Below are 14,117 nucleotides of genomic sequence, written 5' to 3'. Positions count from 1 at the left end.
TGGCAGCAGCGCCGAACCCCCCCAAACACACAGCCCAACAACCCCAACCAGATCGGGGCCAGGAAAGGAATTCCCAGAACAAGTGCCTCACTTAAAAATAAAGTTCTATTTTTTTTTCACCTGCTTAAAAAGTCTAAAATTTAGAGTGCAAGACTATAGTACAGAAACCTCCTGCTGCCCCACCCGCGGGCGGGCACGGCACCTTCGCCGCGCCCAGGGCAGCAGTCATGCAGTTTACGGTATCAGTAGAAAACGTTTTGTTACAGTCTGGGAAGCCTGAGGACTATCAGAGATGAGGCAGCCAATGCACCAACACAAGCGAAGCCGAAATAAAAGAGTGCCGGATGCAAGGATGGAGAGGCGCTGGGCTGGCGCAGGAGCTGGAAACAAGTGCAAAAAAGAAAAAAGAGAGCAAACATTCCACGTCTTTAGCAGTAACGCATCAAAGGGAAATTTGTACCTCAGGATTAATGGCTCCTGAGCCACTTTCTATTCACCTACATCCATGTAACCTTGCTGACTCAAAGAGGGCCATGTACCTATTAGAGGGGAAGAAACTGGCCTTGTCTTCGGGTGTTGAGAACCTGTTTCCCTCCTGTCACCTGTCTCTTGAGCTGTGTCAGTCACCTTACACGTGGAGCCAGCAGCCCCTGTGCTCTGCAGGTTTTGTCCTGGAGTCCACGACTTCCTGAACAACACCAATACAGAAGTCGCCCTGCCTGGGCTGCAAAAGCAAGTCCTGTTGTTTTCCCAGAGTACAGCAACAGGATCTATGCATGCAACCCAGGACTTTCATCACCTTCAGAAAGGGTGTTTTGTTTTGTTTAAAAATAAATGGAACTGTTGACAAAGTTCTAGTTTCAGAAAATTTGAAAGAATTAGGGGGTGCACTGTGCAATCCTTATTACTGTTCCTCAGCCAAGCATCTCGGCAGCCTGTTCAGCAAGTCTCGCCACAGCTATACAGCCTGGCTTGTCAACAAACAAGGATTCATAGCAAAGCATTTTGTGGGGGCATGGGAGAGGGAGGGAGGGAAGGAGGCAGGGAGGGAGAGAGACAAAACCCCATTCTCATCTAGCTCAAAGCTGGACAATTATGTAACAGAAGTGATAATTCTTTGGGATTAGGGAACTCCACATATCTGTTCTGCAAAGAGATTAGGTATTAAGATAGTTACGTTTGACAACAAGAACACCAGCTTTTATCCTAATCAGTACTTTGCACATTACGTTTTTAAAGAACAGTTTAAACATGGGTTCTATGCACTGCAAACTGCTGGGGTCTCAGCAAACCTTTCCTGTGGGTGCAGCCTGCCCCGACTCTGACAATCATTTGGGAGAGGAAGGAAGAGACTGACTTCTAGAATATAGAGGAGGGCACAAAGAGGCTGCTGCTGGGTGCAGAGGGAATGAAGTCAGGAGACAGTGGCTGGAGCAAGGACATATCTACCTCTACGGCTCCAGCCTCGAGGGGAGCCAGAACAGGACAGAGCTGGAACACAAGGAGCCATGGCTATGGAGATCTCTTGCACAGCAAGCAGTGCTGCTCCCAGAAACCAGACTCCCTTCCCTGCCCCACTCCCCGGCTCCAGCCATCTCTCCAAAACCCTTCCCTACCCTCAGCCTCTTCTGTTGTAATCCCACTCCTCGCAGTATGTTCCCCTGTTCCCTGATGATACATCCCACGCCAGGGAAGGAAGGGAGGAAGGAAAAGGCCTCTCAGTTTGAAATTTTCTGCTGTGTACAACAAGCAGGTTGACAGGATTAGTTCCTATGGCAGCTACTCCTTTTTAAACTGATGCATCACTTGATAAAATCCATCAGCCCAATTATACCTGATGCAAATACCTGGATTATGTGTCTCAGGCACATGAAAGAGGCTCCAACAGTGGAGTGAGCTTATTCTGACATGCAGAAATTTAGCACTTTTCCCCCCTCCAGTTTAATCTTTATCAAGTCACATTGCATAAGAACAATACGGGGATAGATCAAAGGCAACACTTCCACATACAGCATGGAAGTGAGTTCCCCACAGAGGTGAAGATTTCCTCAGATCAGACTCCGGCTGCACCTTTTTGGCTGCAAACAACAAGCTCCGGTGCAGGTGACACACATGCCTGTGAAATCCTAACATGTGGCCTGCTTCCTGTAGCAGACAGGCAAGGATCAGCATTTAAGCAATCTTTTTCATGTTAACCCCTACTAAGATGAACTAGGTTTTCATATTTTTATTTTAGTGTATATTTTACATTAGAAAAAAGAATGTTAATAAAAAAAGCTCCACATGCTCCTAACAGTCAATTTTCTGATAAGTCCCCACCAGCATCAATACTAATATACAAATAAATTAATTTTGCTAGTTAATTTTCTGCCTGGCTTTGTGCAGGCTCTGCACAAGTAATGCACCTGAATTCAAGTGCCCGTCCACATTGCCAACACGTGCCAGGGAGTGTGTTGTACATAATCTTTCCTCCTCATAATGTAGTGGTATTCAGTCTCATTTTAATGAACAAAATCAAATTTTCTCAGCCATGCTACCCAGGAGGCACAAATAATCTTTACCAGGCTGCATGGCACTGTTATAACATGGATTCTTTCACTCTGCAAAAGCCCCAAGCCTTGATTAACAACTGTATGCTACTAGTCCCTCATCATTTGCTTTGGCAATACAACATCCTCTCCACAAAAACAAGTAAAGCAAAAATCTACATGGAAGACCTAAAATCCATCAAATGCAGAATCTGATTTCTCTCAATTTCTCTCAAACTCAAGGCATATCCCCCAGTGTTAACCTGGTCTGTCCCTTGAAATTCCTCTGTTTGCTTCTGTTTGTGTAGCTGGATTTTGCACAGCTGATTTACAAGACAAGAGATGTCACATGTAATCATACTGAATAACAGCCACTGCTGGTACTGTAGGGCCAGACACAGCAGCAGCCACCTTTAACACCAGCCACTCTCCTCATGCAATGCCAATGCTACAATGCCCTGGTTAAAGGAGCATCGGGAAATCTAGCTGAGATATTTTGTAACCTCCTTCAGTGCCTAGGAGGATTTTTGGGTCAGAGGAAGGGAGAGGGAGAGGGGGAAAAGCCCATTAAATTTACAAGCAGATTAAGGAAAAACACTCCACTGCCAATTTATTTTTAAAAAGGGTTGTGTGTTATTCTAAGGTTTGTCTGTATAATTGTACAACCGTTGAAAATTACATAAACTGTAACGATCTAATACTATTAACAGCCATTCAGAGAAAAACTCCCTCCCCTTCTGAAACCATCAAAGGCAGGAGGGAAATGGCCCAGGAAATATGCCAATCTGAGCTCTGGCCTCTAGCCTGGCAGAAACAGAAAAAGATAAGAGAACAAACTGGACTAAGATGTGGTGTTTGCATGTGTCTGACTTGCAAGGGGAGGGGTGGCTTTGTCCTTGGCCGTGTTCTCCCAGAGGCAGTGCCTGCTTATCCCAGTGAAGCTGCCATCACTTCACTCGCTGCTCTCACCCCTGCACTTCGTCACTTCCTCCTGTCTTATGTGTCGTGGAAGTCTTTCAGCAGGGTCCTCCGTCTCTGCTCTGCTATGTGCATCTGATTCTCTAAGTCCTGGTAAAACAGAAGGTACAAACTGTCAGCATACGTTTTCTGGAGAAGAGCTCATTTTCCTCAAGGAGACACTACACTCCACGTGAGAAGCACCAACTGTCACACTTCACACGCACTCTGGATCACAAGATCCCAGATCCTCTTGCTTTTGATGTGGGCTCCCTCTGCAGTTGCCTGGCTCCTGCTCTCCCTAAACCACTACACATTTAAGGTATCTGCTCTTCACCAGAGGGATACCTGGAGCCTCTTCCAGAGCTCTGTATGTCCCATCTCACTTTGCAGGACTCCCTGCAGCCCACCCTCCCCTTCCATAAGCAGTGAGTACTCTGCTCCTACAACATCTGCTGCCTAAGGGTGGTTTCTGGATCTAGTTTCTCAGAACTCTCACTTGAATACCTCAGTGCTCCTGCAGAAGTGTTAAGCCCAGCAAACAAAATGTGGCCAGCAGGCTCAAGCAAGCAGAACACTCACCCCTCTGTCATAGCTGTCTGCTCGCTCAACCTTCCATGAGAGATTTTCAATTTCAGCTTCCAGCTGGGCCTGCTGGTATTCAAACTGCAAGGACCAAAATTAGAGACAGCAACAAGAAACTAGTTTAGTGGAGCAGTTTCATACCACACACCACACTTGAGGAGCAGACAAATGTGTTTTGCTGACAGCTCTGCTGGCAGAGCAGGTTTGTGTCTCCTCCTTATCCACCTTCAGCTACAGAGCATCACCCCTACTGGGAGTTTCTTGTGTAAGCACTCCCCAATCTGTATCACTCAAAATTAACCCAGTCAGCCTAAAAACACTGCAAGTGACAAGTATCTCCTAGCTCAGCTCATTTTGCCATAAACAGGTCAGAAGACACTCCCATGAGCAGCTCTGCAGGCAGAGTGGAGGGATTGTTAACCGCTGCTGGGAGCAGCAACTTGTTCCACTGGCACAGTCAGATCCAGAAAAGAACATCTGTCCAGAGCCTCAGAGAACACATGATCCCATGAGGAGAGATTCTACAACAGGTTTTACAGAACAGCCGAGTCTAAGAAAAAACTCTTCAGTGAATTCAGTTATTTTTGTACATGTCCAGTCCATGAGATGTACCAAGCAACAAAGGAACTTACAACGGGAATAAAAAGCAAAGCTACACCCTGATCCAAGGCTAGAAAAGCTCTCCTCCAGCAGCTCTTCATATGAAATATGGCCCATAGCACTGTGATAAATCTTACCAAGGAACAAACGCACACTTCCAGCCTCAAAACATTCTGGATAAATGGCTTGTTAGTGAAAGTGCAGTGAAGTCCCCTGGGAAAATAATGTAATGCATCAGATGACAGAGCTGCTGGTCAACTCAAAGTGAAGAGGGAAGGTGCAAAAATGCCTATTTGTCCTGTCCTTACCTCAAACTCAGGACTAATATTTCAGACACTGCCAGGCTCTGGAATTCAGCCCAGCATGTTGCCAGCTACACCCCAAAAATTTATCAGCAAAAAAAAAAGGCAAAACATCTTACCAGCTTCTTTCTGGGACCAGACTCCATGTAGTAGGCATATGGATATGTGTACTGCAGGGTGTAACGACACTGCCCAAGTGTGGAAGGAAGAGAGAGAAAAGGACAAGAGTCTCAGACTTGGAAGTCAGCAGTCACATTTGTGTGATCACTACAGGCTAAGAAGCTACCTCCTAACAAGGATAATTGGACACTTCATGGTGGAATTTCCTACACCTTCCTTGGAAGAACTTGTGCAGCTCTGTACACTGTGAAACACAACTTCACAATACCAGATGATTTTGGGCTAGTTCATGTCCTAGACTAGAGACATTACCCCACATACCCACAACCCTTAAATTTCCTTCCTTAATCAGTACTATGAAATTAGCATTCTGGCCTGTATTTTCTCTGCGCCAAACAAGACAAAATTACCCACCTTTGCAAGTAGTTTTGCAGCATTTTGTAGGTATTGCCAGTCTATCCATGTCCCCAAGTTGTTCATAACTCTTTCTTGGATTTTCTCCTGGATTCGTTGGTATGTCTGTGCCTCCAGCTGTAGGCTTTTATTGTGATTCTCCCACTGCAAGGGGTGGGGAGACAGGGAAAGAAAAAATGGCATGAGAACAGAGTACTACTGCTGTAAAAGCACAGGCTCTAGCAAGCAGAAATTGGAGTGGGGCAGGAGTCCAGCAAGGCAAGACATGCTGTGGGAAAGAACGGCAAGGCAGCACCTCCAGTAGCAAGTGGCAGAGGCTGTAAACAGACTGACAGCAGCAAAGAGCAGGGAGCAATCCCAGCTCCTCCGAGTGGGAATGCCCTCTGGTCACACAGCGACCTTGTGCCTAACAAGATGGAAAGACATGGCGATTCCCCTACTTAAAGGATTTCTATAGAAAGGTTAAGACTTTAAATTAACATTTAACACAGGCTCAGTGAAATCCAACTTCCATGTGCACATTGTAAACATGGCTATTTCCCAAAGCCTGTTGTTCTGAAGAACCAGGAATGAACATATTTATTTTACCACAGGACTTGGCTCATGCTGTGAAGAATAAACTCATTTTAATGGGGAAACTGAAATGCACCAGTATTTAACCTCTACCACACTCTCTTCTACAGATGCTGCTGTAGAGTTGCTCTGCATGGCCAGGTACATGGAGACTGCTGTGTGGACAGAGATGCAACTTTTAAAAATGTGATTACATGAAATTTTAGTAAAACTTTGCTAGAGCACATGGAGCTTTGAACATGGCAGAGTTTATTTAGTTCTTTGTCTCTATAGAGACAGATTTCAAGGAACTGAAGTTCCCCAGTCCTGGAAGGAAATGATTGGAGCAATATCTATCTACTGCAGCAGCACTCAGCTTGAAGGTAAATGATACAGTGGCATACAAGTAATACTGATTTTCTCTAGCACAGGGGAATATAGGACAAATATGATTTTCTTTAGGTATGACATTATAGGTTTGAATGGGATTCACAGGGCAGGATTTTGAGTGAAAAACAGAGCCTGAAAATTCTGCACAGGTTCTCTCTGGGCAGTTTCTTGCACGGAGATTGCTGGCAATGACCTTTGCACCAGGCAGGGAGCATTAAAAGGCTACAGCAGCTCTGGCCAAGGAGATGTCTCCTACCCTCTCAAAATAGAACAAGTACTTCTTAAGGGCCTCCCTGGCCTGTGCTTGCTGACTCTGGTTTACAATATCAGGATTCTCTTTGTACCGACTGCATTCGTAGTACTCGCTGCCGTGAGTCTTCCAGTCTCCCAGACACATCCAGCAGAAGTCTGCAGAAAACAGCAAAAAACCCCACTGTGAGGTACAGAAAAAAACCTCTGAGAAAGAAAAGCTTCAGGAGACACAGTCCATCTGTTTTTAGATATTTCTGCTAAGCCAGGAAACATACACATTTTGTATCATCTTACATAACAGAAATCAACAGTGAGCCAAAAATACCACCCTGCCTTGAAGATTTTAATTGTACGGCCTCCCATGCAACTGTGGAAAGTAAATCCTGAAGTTCTGCATCCTGTACACCAAGACCACTGGGCAGAATCATACTTGCAACCTGCACAGGCTGTCACTCCAAGTTAAAGAAGAGGCAGGCTGCAGTCTTTTTTGTGAGTTGCCTCCTCCCCACCGTGGCCCACTGCCCCATGCAAACCTCTGTCTAAACAAAACAAACAGTCACATCCAAAAGTGAACTGACTCATGCAAAAGAAAGTCTGCCCTCAGTTCTCTTCAGAAGGGAACTACCCAGGTAATGTCAGATGTCAGGGGTTTATAACAAAAAGTTAGAAGCTGCTGAATTGGGAAGAAAGTGAAGAAAAGAGAGCAACAGCAAAACCCACGTGACAATTTTCTGATTTCAGAGCGAGGCTGTGGGTGTTCTACTGGGAAGGAAAAAAGATGGAGATTAAGTTGCTACAATAAGAATCACTTCTGTGTTACTCATGGTAAAGAAATCAAAGTCTGCATTTCCAGAGTTCACCAGCTTTCACCAGCTAGCTCCCATGGTATCGTGGCACTTGCCTGCTCACCCTTGTCACAGAGCTCCATCAAAGCATGTCCAGTGCTGCTGAGAACCCCAGAGCAAAGGAAATGAGAGAGGACAGTAATCTTTAATCATCTTCCCAATAAGGTTCTGCTAGTGTAACAGTTTCTAGTGGCACACTTAACTCAGAGGGCTGAATACAACTGTCTCGCTACAAGGCAACAGAAATTAATTCTGCCATGAAAAAGTAAGTACAGGCTGTCATTTTGTAGGACCACACAATGAGCCAAAGACACTCAGGCTGTTAACTGAACAGGAGTGGACTGAGAAGTCCAACAGTTACATATAAAAATTCACAGCTCCTGCAGTTTCATCTAGATTGAAGCTCATTATTTCCATCAGTAAACAGAAGAACTTAAGCTCATCTGAGTAAATGGCTCAGTTCTGACAGTATTTTCAGCTGATGACAAAAACAATTCCATGGAAAGCATTTAATACTCTCTTCTGAGATGGATTCCACTGTTAATATTCTGGAGACTTCTCTATACAATGGACATGTCAGGGGCAGGAGCCAAACCAGCACTGAATCAGAACCCAGCTGAGATCACAGCCAGTGGGGAAAAAACCTATCACACAGAAGTCTGTAACTAATGTCCTGTTCACCTTTTACTAGGGGGAAAATATTTCAGTGAATGTTCAAAATTTTTTTTCCTATCACAAAAAAAGAGAAGAGACCATCACCACTGACAAACACTGCAGAGAAAACTGCTTCCAAATCCAACTCACCATGCTTGCATTTGGAACATTGCTGAAAAAGAAGAGACAAGAAGCACTAGTTAGTGCAAAGTGGGGGGGAAAAATTCCGCTTAGAACAAGGGAGGTTTGACGTGTTCAGGGAATTGCTCACCATGTGATTGCAGCCTCCATTCTTTTCAATACAGATATTGCACTTGGGACACTGAGGAAACAGAAGCAATTGTTAGATCCAACTGTCTCTAGCAGCCTTCTGAAGAATGACAGCACTTGTGTGATTATTCCTCTCTGCCTTTTTTTTTTAAATGTGCATACACATATAGGAGAATATTAACATTTATACTTTGCCTCCCACCTATTCCTGATAGCTCCATTTAAAAGAAGATAGAAAGGCAAAGCCAGGGAAGTTACACTGCAGCACTGAACTATTTGCTCAAGAAAACAAATTTGCTGTTGTTACTCCTTGTAAGACTGGAGGTCTTGCTGAGTTACCACTTAACACTTGCTCAGGCACAAGGACATAATTAGTTCATGTATTACAGTAGATTCCACAGCTACTTGGACTGCAGGTAATCAACACTATATCCTGCCTTCAGCAGCCACTTACAGATCACAACTCAGCTTGGGGTAGAGACTCTGGCTGACCATAGAGAGCTGCACACATCCTTACTGCACAGATACCCTAGAGAGTCCAGCTACATTTTTTGGCCTGCACAGGTACAATGGAAGAAGTGAGTTTTGCTGCTTTTCATAAATTTTCACGTCAGGCAAAATGTATGCCAGAAGAATGCTTGATATAACAGAACCTTATTTCTACAAGTGAGGATAGCAGAAACTGCCATCACATGCTGACACCTTCTCCAGAGAAGGAAGGGAACTTGAAATCTAACACAACTGAATTAGCACTGTTAGACAGGCTAATCAGCACTGCCACAATTGTCACTGACCATGGTAGCTCAAATGTCAGCTAAGAACTGTTTTGAAGTCAGGCCACAAAATCCCCAAAACATTAAAAGTTCAAATCTCGGACAGCTAATTTACAGGATAAAGGTAGTATATCTATAAATTTTTAAGTCAATTCTATAGGTAGGCTAGAGCGCATAATGTGTAAACTATTTTTTTGTCTTGGATCTAAATCTACTAGAAATACTCTGATGCCTAATTTACAGAGTTCAACTACCTCATTTTGCTGTGCTTGACAAATCATGACTTTATCTCCCTCACCTTCCAGTTCACAGTACTCCACAATTATTCAGGCTTAAACATCACTGATGACTTATTTGATACTGATTTCACATTTACTACACCCTCTCCTTCCATTTTAAACACATCTCCACTGATCATTTCAAAGTAGTCACAATTCTTTTGCCTGTGGGAGGACAGCACACCTGGTTGCCAAAGACATTCACACCAGGTCTGGAATAAGGATCACCAGGTCCTTACTGCAGAAGGGCAGCTGGGCTTCCTACACAAAGCATTCCCAAGGCACTCAGTTGTTATATCACAGGCATAGGAACATAATTAGTTCACATATGACAGTAGCTTCTGACAGAAGCTTCTTGACAGTCCCTAGGGAGCTGTGAGAATTTGCAGCCCGTGAAAAAGCAGAACACAATGCTATGTATGTATAGAATTGCATCCTGCTTCCCAGGCAGGGCTAGAGGACAAGAAATATCATGCAGGTGCTTGGCCTTACATCTTTAGTGTGAGCACTGATGTAGTTGGCTGTTTCAGAGTCATCTGCACACTTGGTGAGCCATTTCCGAATGGTAGCGCAGTCCGTGGGCGCGTGGTACATCTGCCGACACTTAAAGCTTAATGGGGGGGAGAAAAAAAAGAGAAAGGCACATCGATTTCCAAGGAAGTGACTCAAGGATTGAGGTTTTCCTGACCAAAATCTGGGAGGCCCAGTAAGGGATGCAAATGCTCTTGTGTATTACCAGAGTGCAAAGACCAAGGCTGAACATCTCCCCCACCTTCCTGTGCAGAAACCAGAGTCAAGAGGAAAGTGAACTGAGGCTTTCTCTGACACGTCATGTGTCTGAGGGCTGAAATGTCCCTACCTAGAACCTATGTTTCCTCTAACATGACTGCAGAGGCCTGGGGCACACCAGTGACTTACAAGTAGCTTGACTCCAGTGGCAGATATCAGGTACTTGCATTAACATGACCTGACAGCCCCAAGTGAGTAAGGACCATTTGCATGGAGATACCAGTAAGCTGGTTCTCTAAACTGTTTGCATTATGCTCCACAGACATTCTCAGCAGTGATTCTAGAGACCCAGGAGCAGAAGACACTTCAGCAGCTCTGCAAACTACCTTTTTTCTCTGGTCCTACATCCACTTCCATCAGACAAGGAACATTAGCATTCCTGTTCAGCAGAAATGTATTCTCACGTGAGTCTCAAAACATGTCTCCCAGACACTCTGGGAGTCAAACTCTTGTAATAAACTTAAAATCTTAATACCAGCAGGTAGTAGGGAGGACTCCATGTTCACTACAAGAATCTCTATCAGTCACTATGTCTGGAGGAAAATTTGTAACCAAGCCAAAATGTGAGAATGCTAGATTTGTAACCCCTTGATTATTCAAGCCCTGCATTCCCTGGTTGCCAGAAACCCAACTTCCAAGGAGTTTAGGGAGCGAGGGGACGTCTGACCACCTGCAGAAGTCAGACCCCAAGTGTCCAATTACTCAAGCTAACTCAAGTTACAAACAACTCTAGCAAAGCACTGAACATGCTTCTACGCACCAAAGCTGTTGGCAAGCAAAAGGAGCAGCTCTGAGGACAGCACACACTTCCCCCCATGATTTTTAACCTTCTCTGTTCCTTACCAGAAGACCTCATTGCAACGATTGCACTGCACTCGCCGGGCTTTTGGCTCTTGTACCTGTATGACCATAGGGCAATCTGCACCAGGACACAGCTGCAGCTGGTAATGGCTCTGTGGGCACATCAAGGGGGTAAGATCAGCAGTGGGTGCAGAAGAAATCTGTTCAACTTTAAACACTCCTATCCTCAAAACCATACAAGTCAGTTATTTCTTATTGAAAAAGACTGACAACTGTCACCAGGTCTTGGCTAACAGAACAGATCCTCCTTTTCCTAATGCTGAAGACATTTATTAGTTACTTACAGCTACTCTAGAACACATAATTCAAATGGAGGGTTACAGACCAAGTCAGCACAGCAATACAATCATTAAGACACCACTAACAGTCAACAGGAACAAACAATTTTACTCTATTTGAGCTCTTTTCCCATCCTCTCCTTATCTCACAGAGGTTATTTAGTTGCTCTTCTGTGGTGACCATTCCTTCCCAAAGGGTATCTTTATTGAGGAGAGGTGACACCACTCTTTCATACTGCATCGCTGCTTCTTGAGTGTTGCCAGTCACTAGAACACTCCTGCACATTTAGCTCTAACAACTGCTGCTTTAATTTCAAAATACCTCATATAAAATGTAATTGAGCAAGCCAATTCAGCTGGGCTACACTAAGATGAGGGACCTATTTTTCAGAACCTAAAAATATTTACGTAAGAACAAGGACTTGAAAAATCAGATCAAAGTTTTGAAATTCTCAGCTGCAACACTCCGAGAATTCTGAAGCACCAGCCAAGGAGTTACTGGGTGACCTTACAGAAGAATTTACTTTGGCAACTTGCTAGAGTATTTTGCCAGTGAGGCTGTCCTACAGGAGCTGCCACATCATGTCTATTGAGGACAATTTTGCTGCAGTTACTGCAGTTCTAATCAAAAATGCAAGACACTTGAAACAAAATTTCTGCAAGTCATTGGTGATTTGAGCCAGGGTATCCTAAAAATGAAAAAACCCACTACCTCCACATAGTCCCTGAAGAGGTAGCGCCTGTATTTGTCTTTCAGCTCTTCACTAGGCAGCAATGGGAACACAAAGTCTTCTGGTGTCCGAAGTAGGCAGTCCTGAGCCATGCAGGAGACCCCTAAGAAAAGAAAGCAACATCTTAGCACAGTGCAGCTTATTCCAAGGAGTGAACGCACAGAGAGCATTCAACAGTTTCCTAGGTGCCATCTGTTGTTGTGGCAAGAGGGACACAACTGTGAAACAAATCAGGGGCTGCTGAAAAGCTGACGCCCAACTGTCTGTAGCGAAAGATGACAGGGTGCATGTGTACCCAGAACCAGTAAGTGCTTCCATCAGTATTCACAAGGTCAGACACTTAAATCAGCAAATTGTAAGCTACTGCCATGCCAGCATGAAAGACAGGCTACAAAAAGCCCAAAGCAACTCTGGCAACTACTGGCTTCTACCCAAGACAAAGGGAACAGATGTTTGCATCTACAAGCACTCCAGGGGCATTGCAACAGTACATCATCACAGATGCAAACTCAAGGTGCAGCAGATTTGCAGCTTCTAACTTGTTACAGTCATGTTCTTGACTCATCAGAATGGTCAGCATGGTAAATATGGACCCAGCACCGTGTCCACCTTGAACTCACCGACTCCAACACCATCCTTGACGAGCACTGTACAGTGCTGCTCCCAGCAGCTGCGACAGAACTGGTGCTGACAAGCCAGAGAGAGCAAGTTCTCCTTCCGGACAAACTGCATGCACACCGCGCAGTGGTGGGAGGAATGTACCATTGCCTGGGAGAGACACAAATCAGCATCACAGTGAAAGCATCCCAGCTCTCCCAGAGTGTTTTCACCTCATCCACAGATAACTGCATTCATCTTCGCTGTGACAACGTCTCGGGGAGCTCCAGGCCAGAGCTGGTTCATAAGCAGCTGGTGTGCTGAGGTGCTGCACTGCCCCAAACAGTCAGTCCTTCTCAAAAACCTCTTTAAACTCATAACACAACAGGTTGACAGTACTGAACTGTTGCTGCTTCTCAACTAGTGCTATCCAGAACTCACCTTTACTCTTCTGGTTCTTACTCTCGTCTTCTTTGAAAAATGAAGAAATACATCCTTTTATTAGGTATTCCCTGGATTTACTGATATTCTTTGTTAGCTGGACCAGACTATCACTGTTCCACAGGCTTTGGAGAGAAGCTATAGCTGGAAGCAGGCTTAGCAATGTCCTTTTACTGGACAACAATTCTGGGTAACAGGAGAGGCAATTGAAAGTGTAGCATGTAAAGTGTTCATACAGAAAGGAAAGGGAATTCTCAGACTATCATTTTCTATCTCTTCTCTTCTGCCAATGCTACATTTGGCAAAGCAGGCATCATCCCTTCAGATGAAAAGGATTAAGAAGCTTTGTTTCAAATCAGGCATAACTCTGCTATTGCTTCACCAAACCACTGAGAAGCTGTCTGGTCTCCCCCTGGATAGTGCAGAGCTAATCCCCAGACAACAGATCCAGCCTTCAATACATCTCTGTTCACCCCTGGGACCTGCAGAACCAGGTCTAGCACAGCTTCATCAAAAACAAGGCTCTACGAAGCTGTTAGCAGGAGCTTATGTCCCAATTTCTCTTTTCCCAGAGAAGCCATATAATCACTTTTTGTCTGCTGAAACCTTTGCCACTTGTTGAGAAGCTGGTGTGAGACTGCCATCAGTTTCCATGCCAAGCTCTGTATGCCAGAGACATGGAGGAGCAGCAGCACAATATGCAGCCACATGACTGACAGAGCTTGATTTATGGCATGGCCACGTGAAAAAGGAAATAATATGACTGTTCTAAGTGGCCTCACTTATGGACCAGAACAAGATTCACTGAGTCTGAAACTGCACTGATTGCCTGGATCAGCTGCTCACCCTGAACAGCACACACGCTACCTCAAACCCTCACAAGCTGCCTCTCTGAGCTCA

General features: G+C 44.7%; 1 protein-coding gene across 3 annotated transcripts in view; it reads right to left on the bottom strand.

Annotated features, from left to right (window-relative positions):
- Nucleotides 1-835: 835 nt before the first annotated feature.
- The window catches only part of ARIH2 (ariadne RBR E3 ubiquitin protein ligase 2), a 33,105-nt gene continuing 19,823 nt past the window's right edge, over nt 836-14,117 (bottom strand). For all 3 annotated transcript variants that reach the window (XM_051788563.1, XM_051788561.1, XM_051788562.1), the window contains 11 exons: nt 12,800-12,947; nt 12,161-12,282; nt 11,153-11,262; nt 10,013-10,130; nt 8,471-8,521; nt 8,350-8,371; nt 6,705-6,856; nt 5,507-5,650; nt 5,092-5,160; nt 4,068-4,151; nt 836-3,596 (listed from right to left, as the gene is read on the bottom strand). In XM_051788563.1, coding sequence (XP_051644523.1) covers nt 3,525-3,596; nt 4,068-4,151; nt 5,092-5,160; nt 5,507-5,650; nt 6,705-6,856; nt 8,350-8,371; nt 8,471-8,521; nt 10,013-10,130; nt 11,153-11,262; nt 12,161-12,282; nt 12,800-12,947 — 1,092 coding nt within the window. In that variant the 3' untranslated portion in view covers nt 836-3,524. The remainder of the gene's footprint in view (nt 3,597-4,067; nt 4,152-5,091; nt 5,161-5,506; nt 5,651-6,704; nt 6,857-8,349; nt 8,372-8,470; nt 8,522-10,012; nt 10,131-11,152; nt 11,263-12,160; nt 12,283-12,799; nt 12,948-14,117) is intronic.

This window comes from Manacus candei, unplaced genomic scaffold, assembly GCF_025592945.1.
Source record: "Manacus candei isolate 608988 ecotype Guabito, Panama unplaced genomic scaffold, ASM2559294v1 h1tg000025l, whole genome shotgun sequence".
In the NCBI taxonomy this organism is placed as follows: domain Eukaryota; kingdom Metazoa; phylum Chordata; class Aves; order Passeriformes; family Pipridae; genus Manacus; species Manacus candei.
The sequence above is the reverse complement of the archived record's forward strand: the minus strand, read 5'-3'. Positions and strand labels throughout refer to the sequence as shown.